Source organism: Eleutherodactylus coqui, chromosome 2, assembly GCF_035609145.1.
Source record: "Eleutherodactylus coqui strain aEleCoq1 chromosome 2, aEleCoq1.hap1, whole genome shotgun sequence".
NCBI lineage: Eukaryota > Metazoa > Chordata > Amphibia > Anura > Eleutherodactylidae > Eleutherodactylus > Eleutherodactylus coqui.
This window is the reverse complement of record NC_089838.1, coordinates 304358862-304368651: the sequence shown is the minus strand read 5'-3', so window position 1 is coordinate 304368651 and position 9790 is coordinate 304358862. Positions and strand designations below refer to the sequence as shown.

The 9790-nt window shown below is 45.3% G+C and overlaps 1 protein-coding gene across 1 annotated transcript; it reads right to left on the bottom strand.

The window, feature by feature from the left end:
- Positions 1 to 5984: 5984 nt before the first annotated feature.
- LOC136610237 (olfactory receptor 5AR1-like) lies at positions 5985 to 6938 on the bottom strand. Its single transcript, XM_066589474.1, has one exon. The coding sequence runs from the start codon at positions 6936 to 6938 to the stop codon at positions 5985 to 5987; it is 954 nt and encodes a 317-aa protein (XP_066445571.1).
- Positions 6939 to 9790: the final 2852 nt, after the last annotated feature.

The window sequence follows — 9790 nt, the reverse complement described above, 5'->3', positions numbered from 1 at the left end:
CTCCACCAGCGTAGAGCAGCGTTACCTAAAGATTCTTTAGGTAACGCTGCGGATGCAAGCATTGTTCTCTATCACCATAAAAAAAAGGGACATTTGCCTTTGTCAATCTGTGTATGATATTAGTCCTCCTCCTCCTGCTCCTCCTCCTGAAACATCCTGTCATCACGCTGAAGTGCCAATTTTTCTGCAGCCCAAAAGGCTCATATAACTTTTGTCAAACAATATTTCTATATTTATAACTAAAGCATTGAAACTTCAACATGAACCAATTTTTTTTAACAGGGCTGCCTCCAGGCTCTGTTACAAATTAAGCCACAGTAAGCTAAAATATTAATGGGTTTCACCTGCCCTCTGGGTTGAGCAATTTTTCTGGGGTACATTTGTACTGTTGGTACAGCAATTTTATGGGCCCTTGCCTACACTGTAATCCAAGTAATTTTTCTGGCCTTCACCTACACTCATGGTACACCCATGTGTCAGGGATTGACCTACACTCTTGCTACAGAAATGTCACCTGGGTCTGCCTGCCTATACTTCTGCCACAGTAATGCTACAGGGGTTTGCCTATACTTCTGCGACAGAAATGTTACCTCGGTCTGCCTATAATTCTGGTCCTAAAAAATGTTACTGGGCTCATCCTACAGTGCTGCAAATGAAATGTTACTGGGGTATGTCAATACTGTTACTACTAAAATGTTACTGGGTTCTGCCTACACTGCTGCTACACAAATGTTACTGGGGTCTTTCTATACTGCTACAACTAAAATGTTTTTGGGGTCTGTCTGTACTGTTACTACTGAAATGTTACTGGGCTCTGTCTATACTGTTACTATTGAAATGTTACTGGGCTCTGCCTACACTGCTGCTACTGAAATATTGCTGGGGCCTGTCTATACTGCTGCAACTGAAATGTTTTTGGGGTCTGTCTATACTGTTACTACTGAAATGTTACTGGGCTCTGCCTACACTGCTGCTACTGAAATGTTACTGGGGTCTGTCTATACTGCTGCAAATGAAATCTTACTGGGGTCTGTCTATACTCCAACTACTGAAATGTTACTGGGCTCTGGCTACACTGCTGCTACTGAAATGTTACTGGGGTCTGTCTATAATGCTGCAACTGAAATGTTACTGGGGTCTGTCTATACTGTTACTACTGAAATATTACTGGGCTCTGGTGACTTCCCATAGGGGAGTTGTACCTGCCTGTGACTATTAATTAAAAAAACCCAGTCTGACTGGGGCATGCAGTGTGGGCCGAAGCCCACTTGTATTTTATCTGACGTTAGCTCAGCTGTCCGGGGCACTGTAAGGGGATTTATTTATGTACCGCCGGTGGGTTCCAGGGAGCCACCCATGCTGTGGGCGCACACAGAATTCCCATAGCGGAGTTATACCTGACTGTGACTATTAATAAACAAAATCCCAGTCTGACTAGGGCATACAGTATTGGCTAAAGCCCACCTGTACTTTATCTGACGTTACCTCAGCTATCCGGGGGACTGCAATGGGATTTATTTATGTACTGTCGGTGGCTTCCTGGGACCCACCCATGCTGTGGGTGCACACAGACTTCCCATAGGGGAGTTCTACCTGCCTGTGACTATTAATAAAAAAAAAAACAGTCTGACTCGGGCATGCAGTGTGGGCTGAAGCCAACCTGTACTTTATGTCACGTTAGCTCAGCTATCCGGGGGACTGCAATGGGATTTATGTACCGTTGGTGGCTTCCTGGGACCCACCCATGCTGTGGGTCCACACAGACTTCCCAGAGCATAGTTGTACCTGCCTGTGACTATGAAAAAAAGGACAGACTGACTAGGGCATGGAGTGTGGGCTGAAGCCAACCTGTAATTCATCTCACATTAGCTCAGCTATCCGGGGCAATGCATTGGGACAAACTAGAGGAGCAATACAGCGCTAATGAGACGTTCACAGCTACGCTAGCATTGGAGTCCGCTGTAGGCCCGCGGTTGCTGAGGGTTTGTGCAGAGGTCTATGTCCTGGCTGCAGTGAAAGTTCTAGGTGTACTAGCATTGAAGTCCGCTTCCTGCCTACGATTGCTGAAGCTGTTGGCCGAGGCCTATGTCCCGGGGGAACTGCAACGGCGCCTGGTTGTGCCTGTGGAACTTTTTCCTGGCTAATCCAGTCTTTGGAGCTGTGAAAGAAAACGTAACAGATTTGCTGAGACCTTCACAGGTGTACTAGCATTGAAGTCCGCTTCCTGCCTACGATTACTGAAGCTGTGGGCCGAGGCCTATGTCCCAGGGGAACTGCAACGCCGCCTTGTTGTGCCTGTGGAACTTTTTCCTGGCTAATCCAGTCTTTGGAGTGGTGAAAGAAAACGTAAGTGATTTAATTAGACCTTCACAGGTGTACTAGCATCGAAGTCCGCTTCATGCCTACGATTGCTGAAGCTGTGGCCCGAGGCCTATATCGTCGGCGCAGTGTAAGTCTGCCATGTTTGGCCACTCTGATTTCTTTATTGTTCATGTCTTGGGTTGCGTTGAACCGACCTATGCTGTTGGTGCACACAGACTTCCCATCGCGATGTTTGACCTGTCTGGCACAAAGACACTGACTGACTTGGGAAGGGGGCAGAGTGCAGAAGGCTTTCCCCTTGCGGTGTCGATTGAGCTATGCGACACCTAGACAGAATGAATACTGTGTTGGCATATGGATTCCCCATAACTATGTAACTCATGCCCATGTTTGCAGCTCCTGACGGAGGTGGCACAGGATTGAAATGAAGATCAAACATCAATTTCTCATTGATTCTCAACTGCATTGTGGGCTATCGCCCTGCCCCCTTTAAAGAGGGTCGCTACCTGGCCCTGCCAACCCTCTGCAGAGTGTGCCTCCAGTTCCTCCTCATGGCAGACACACTTATAAATAGACATGAGGCTGGTGTGGCTGTGCGGCCAGCGTGTGGCATGAGGGCAGCTGAAGGCTGCGCAGGGACACTTTTGTGTGCGCTGCGGACGCAGGGTCGTGCGGGAAGGGGGGGGGGGTTGGGCAGCATATGACCCAGGAGAAGAGGCAGCGGTGTTTCCCGCAGGCAGTGCTTGTGCTTGGTTGGAGGTAGTGTGGTGCTTAGCTAAGGTGTGCCTTGCTAATGAGGGTTTGTCCGAAGTAAAAATTGTTAGGGGGGGCTCACTCTTGCCGCTATTGTGGCTTAATAGTGGGACCTGGGAACCTGAGATGCAGCCCTGCATGTTACCCCTCGCCTGCCATATCCGTATCTGTGTCGTTTCCATCACTTTCATAGGTTTTGCAGAATTGCACAAATGAAAACCTTAGCGAGCATCGGCGATATACAAAAATGCTCGAGTCGCCCATTGACTTCAATGGGGCCGAGGACAGCGGAGGTGAGGGTGTGGGTGCAGGCCAGGAGACGGTAGTGCCTGTGTCCTCAGAGGGGGGTTGAATCTCAGTGGCAGGTTGGGGCACAGGGGGAGAGGCAGTGGTGCAAACCGGAGGCGGTGAACGGGCATCGTCCCACCTTGTGGGGTGCTTGGCCATCATATGCCTGCGCATGCTGTTGGTGGTGCCTCCCCAGCTGATCTTGGCGCGACAAAGGTTGCACACCACTGTTCGTCGGTCGTCAGGCGTCTCTGTGAAAAACTGCCACACCGTAGAGCACCTTGACCTGTGCAGGGTGGCGTGGCACGAGGGGGCGCTTTGGGAAACAGTTGGTGGATTATTCGGTCTGGCCCTGCCTCTACCCCTGGCCACCGCACTGGCTCGGCCTGTGCCCACACCCTGACTTGGGCCTCCGCGTCCTCGCCCGCGTCCACGTCCTATAGGCCTACCCCTACCCCTCAGCATGGTGTATTACCAGTGATTTGATTTCCCAGGCAGGAAAGAAATTAGCGCAAGCCTGCTGTTAAACGTAGCTGGCTGCGTATGTTTTTTGTTTACGTTCTGCACCCACCACACACGCACCCAGAACGCTGAGGACTGTCAGAGGCAGGCCAAATAGAATGTTTCCCTTTTTTTGGTAAAGAAAAGGCCCACTGCGTATATTCAATCAATAATATATGTCTTCTGGCCCTGCAAATGTGTCACAGAACTGCAGGGTTGCAGAGTTATTAACTACAGCAGAGCGGTGATTTTTCCCAGGCAGGAAAGAAATTGGCGCAAGCCTGCTGTTAAACGTAGCTGGCTGCGTATGAATTTTTTACTATCTCCACCCACCACACACGTACACAGAACGCTGAGGACTGACAGAGGCAGGGCACATAGAATTTTTCCCTTTTTTTTTAAAAGAAAAGGCCCACTGACTATATTCAATCAGATAAGAAATCTGTTCCACAGAAATGCAGTTATATGAAGTGCAGCAGAGCTGTGATTTTTCCCAGGAAGGCAGGAAATAAATTGGCGCAAGACTGCTGTTAAACGTAGCTGGCTGCGTATGGATTTTTTACTATCTCCACCCACCACACACGTACACAGAACGCTGAGGACTGACAGAGGCAGGGCACATAGAATTTTTCCCTTTTTTTTAAAAGAAAAGGCCCACTGACTATATTCAATCAGATAAGAAATCTGTTCCACAGAAATGCAGTTATATGAAGTGCAGCAGAGCGGTGATTTTTCCCAGGAAGGCAGAAAATAAATTGGCGCAAGACTGCTGTTAAACGTAGCTGGCTGCGTATGAATTTTTTACTATCTCCACCCACCACACACGTACACAGAACGCTGAGGACTGACAGAGGCAGGGCACATAGAATTTTTCCCTTTTTTTTAAAAGAAAAGGCCCACTGACTATATTCAATCAATAATATATGTCTTCTGGCCCTGCCTACACAATTCTCTCCCTGTAGTATTACTGCAGGGCGCAATGCTCTGCACAGCCGATTTTGAAAAAAAAAAATGCAACACTGCTAACAGCAGCCTGCACAGTACTGCACACGGTTAAATGTGGCCCTAAGAAGGACCGTTGGGGTTCTTGAAGCCTACACTCACTCCTAACACTCTTCCTGCCTAACCACCACTTCTGTCCCTGGACTATTACTGCAGGGCGCAATGCTCTGCAGACAGCCGATTTTGAAAAAAAAAAAATTGTGCAACACTGCTAACAGCACCCTCCACAGTACTGCACACAGATAGATGTGGCCCTGAGAAGGACCGTTGGGGTTCTTGAAGCCTACACTCACTCCTAACACTCTCCCTACAGCAGCACCAGCAGCAGCACTTTCCCTCAGCTAACTCAGTCACAAGGCATCTGAGGCGAGCCGCGGGAGGGGCCGACTTTTATACTCCGGTGACATCTGATCTCCCCAGCCACTCACAGCAGGGGGGTGGTATAGGGCTTGAACGTCACAGGGGGAAGTTGTAATGCCTTTCCCTGTCTTTCAATTGGCCAGAAAAGCGCGTTAACGTCTCAAAGAGGAAACTGAAAGTAACCCGAACATCGCGTGGTACTCGTTAAGAGTAACGAGCATCCCGAACACCCTAATATTCGCCCGAGCATCAAGCTCGGACGAGTACGTTCGCTCATCTCTATTGGTGTGGCATAAGGGGATCTTTATTTAAAAATTACTAACTGCCTATAGACCATAGAGTGAGAGATGTTGGAATTAATAACCTTAATATCCAGGGAACCACAAATATAAGATTCCTTCCACAAAACATGTTTAATAATGGTAAGCAAATGGTGTCAATCCATGTATTCAGACAAATCACAGGTAATAGACCCAACACCAGAGATAATAGGTTGACCCAGAAAGCTTAAGACATTCTTATGTATTTTAGGGACACATTAAAATGCAGGGTGTTCAGCATTGGAGACACAAATTACATTGCTTTATTTAGGCAAACAATTATGGGACAAAGCATAGTCCACCAAAGTATGGAGGGAGGCAGTAATGTCACTGGTAGAATTCTTCATCTGGGAAGCCAGAACCATGGCAATTATTCTTTTGATAGAATTAAGAAGAAATATGACATGTTACTGTAGATCAAATACATTTTTGTTATATTTACATTTTTTGAAAAAGAAGAATTCTATTCCATAGTACTTTGCCTACTTTTTGAGCAGCTACAATAACCTCTTTGTTCTTCAGGCTATACACAAATGGGTTTAACATCGGGACCACAGCCACATAAAGCAGTGAGAGAATTTTGTCTTGGTCCTTAGAATCTCCATATTCAGGTTTCAAGTACATGAAGATACTTGGTCCATAGAATAATAAGACAGTAAGGATATGTGAAGAGCAGCTAGATAAAGCCTTAAGCTGCCCACTAGAAGCACGAATATTTACAACTGTGGAGATAATTCTTACATATGAGGTCAAAATAAACAAAAAGTTAAAAATGCCGATGAAATCTTCCACTGACAGGATGATTTTCACACTCTGAGTGTCACTAGAAGACAGCGCCAGTAATGGTATTATGTCACAAAAGAAATGGTTGATCTTATGTGAATTACAAAATGATAACCTAGACATTAGTAAGGTAAATATCAGGGTATTCACAGCACTAATTGTAAAGCAGGAATTTGCAGCAACTAAACAAACTTTTTTGGTCATAATCAAAAAATAATGTAAAGGAGAACATATTGCCACATAGCGATCATAAGCCATACATGTCAGAATATAATTGTCGGTAATAGCACAGAACATGAAGAAGTAAAGTTGAGCGAAGCAGTCAGAGAAGGATATCATTTTATAGTCTGTTCTAATAATGGACAACATCTTTGGGAGAATAGCAGAGACATAGATGACATCAACAGAAGACAGATTACACAAGAAGAAATACATGGGAGTGTGAAGTTGGGGTGCACTGCATACTAGGACAATGATAATCAGATTCCCCACCACTGCTAGCAGATACATGCATAGAAACCCAGTAAATATAAGAATTTCATTTATTCTGGAGGTGGAGAATGGAGTCAGATAGAATTCAGTCACTGTAATGTTTTCACAATCATTCATCTTGAGTATCTGCTATAAAAAAACAGATTTTTATGTCCAGTAAGTTATTTTCCATGGATGATAGTTGAAGGATGCTTTAAGTACAACATTTTGCTTTTCATGACTATGCCTCTTGGTGAACTGAAGTTCATCTACTGAGTTCACCTTCAAAACCCCTGATGGACCATATGAATGCAGGGAAATGTGGTGGGATGCAGTTATAGTGTTGTGGCCTATAACCAACATGGTGATATAGTGGACAGTTTGAAGGCTAGCCAATAGTGATGAGCGAGCATACTCGCTAAGGGCAATTGCTCGATCGAGCATTGCCCTTAGCGAGTACCTGCCCACTCGGGAGCAAAGATTCGGCTGCCGGCGGCGGGCAGGGAGCTGCCGTGGGAGAGCGGGGAGGAACGAAGGGGAGATCTGCTGACTGCCGCAACTCACCTGTCACCCGCACCGGCAGCCGAATCTTTGCTCCCGAGTGGGCAGGTACTCGCTAAGGGCAATGCTCGATCGAGCAATTGCCCTTAGCGAGTATGCTCGCTCATCACTATTGGCTAGCCAATGATCATTTGGGTCGTCTTTATCCTGATGCTCACTCTGCTTGTATGCAGTAAAGTCCACACAACAGCGAAAAGTGGCAGCATCAGCGGTGTTTAAATAAAATACTAAATCTTTATTGCTCCATGTTAAAAACAGGCTAAAAATAGCCTGTTTTTAACATGGAACAATAAAGATTTAGTATTTTATTTTAACACCGCTGATGCTGCCACTTTTTGCTATTGTGTGGCCGTTGGAGGGATTTGGAGGTTCATGGTCCCTTGGACGTGGTTATGCATGATATTAAAGCATATCTCTGCTGGAAACTGCATGCTGACTGAGTGTTGCGGGACAGTAAAGTGACAGTGTGTATTTGGTTACTGGGGGTTAAGCACCATGTCCCCTTTATAAAATGCCCTTTTTACTGGCCTCAGCTACTAGAGGAATTAGACTTTTGGCATTGTGAGTAATGACGCAACCTGATGCATTTTGATTTTCTTTAGAATTCTTGCTATTGCTAATGCTTTGCCTGCTACATTGATTTTTTAATAGCAAGTGGGAAAAGATATACAATTAAAACTGTATTATCTATATGCTTCTAGTATTAAAATGATAATGAAGGTTATCTAACTGGTGATATAATTAAGTTACGCCTGATCATTGATTGATGTTAATCAATAGTACTAACAATTACTCAGATCTGCCACTAAAAAGCTGTTTGATTATTTGCAACTAATTTCCATGTATGTTGGTATGCTGAAAATGAAAAAAAGTTTTGAAAAAATTCCTAGACGTCAGGATTTACTACCAAAATTCTCTTCAAATTTAGCAAATTTTTCTCAATTTTTAGTATTTTTTTTCTTTGTTTTTTTAATTAAAGTTAAAGTCAAAACTACTATTATTAATTCACATCAGTGCATTTAAGATATACAATGTCAAAAAAACATAACTTTCAAAGAAAAGTACTTCCAGAGTGACCTAATGAAAACCAGCATCAACATGTTGCAAGCGGACCATGTAGGCTCTGACATGAACGGGCTTGATTCTATTTTTTTTCTGGGTTCTCGTCTGTGGTACTATTGTATCTTGATGCAACTGGAAGTATGGGGGCAGACAGGATACAGGGTGCTTGACAGGGTGGTGATGCTCCCAGGAGCTGATTGGCTGCCATGAGCTGTGCCTAGCATGCCGCAGCAAGCACTCTCCCCGGAGCAGCCATTCCTCTTCCTTCTCCGCGTGATGAACTGCTAGCTGGCACCTGCGCTTACAGTGTGATACTGCAGCCGCTCTGGGACTCTCCCTGCTGTGAGGCTGTGCCCTCCTATTTCCCCTGGTAAACCCCTTACACTGTGATTTACGAAGCCACAGAGCATCTCCCCTGGCCATCTGCTCCCTCTCAGCTCCCTCCACAGATGTGTCTGTGTCGCTGTGCCACTTCTCATCTTTGTCCCAGACGCCAGCTCTCTGCTGCTGTGGCTGCTAACAGCTCGTTTGCCCGCTCAGTGTTTGCCACCACTGCCAGTGACGCTGGCTCTCTGCTGCTGTGGCCGCTGGCTAACAGAAAGAGAGGGAGTAACTCCCACAATCTCTTCATGTTAGCTCGTCATTCTTAAATCGTGTTTCCCCAAGTTAGCGTTATGGCTCCACGAAAGTGTATTAATTTGCCTGACAGTTTCTGTTTCATTTGTGGTGAATGACAGTGTTGAAGCAACAGTTGAATTTTACAGACTTTCTGAAAAAAATATATTTCACGTACTTCGGACTAAAACTTGGAGATTAAGATAAAGTTCGGGCACTCATAAAGTGTGCAAATGGTGTATTGAGGACCCCCAAAATTGGTTCAAGGGTAAGAAAAAAGCTTTCCATTATGGGATTCCTATGATATGTCGAAAGCAAAAGCACCATAGTGACGACTGTTACTTTTATTCATGCGCTGTGAAAGGGTATAATTCCAAATGGAAGCATTCCATTTTACACCCCAATCTTCACTTAGCAATTTGTCCTATCCCCCATGGCACAGATATACCAGTACCCAAGCCCCCTGCTACCTTGGAAGAGATACGTAGCTCTGACTAAGGTGGAGTCATACCAGAACCAGATGACAAATCAAGTTCTGATTTTGAAGATGATACAAGACCAACTTTTTTTTTCCCCTGGAGGAGATGAATGATTTGGTAAGAGACTTGAATCTTCCAAAAGATGCTGCTGAGTTACTCGGTTCAAGGCTAAAAAGGCAGGAATTTATTATTGCCAGGAGTGTCTTTTTCATGGTTGAGACATCGTGAAAAGGAGTTCATTCCTTACTTTGCTCAGGAAGACAAGTTGGTTTA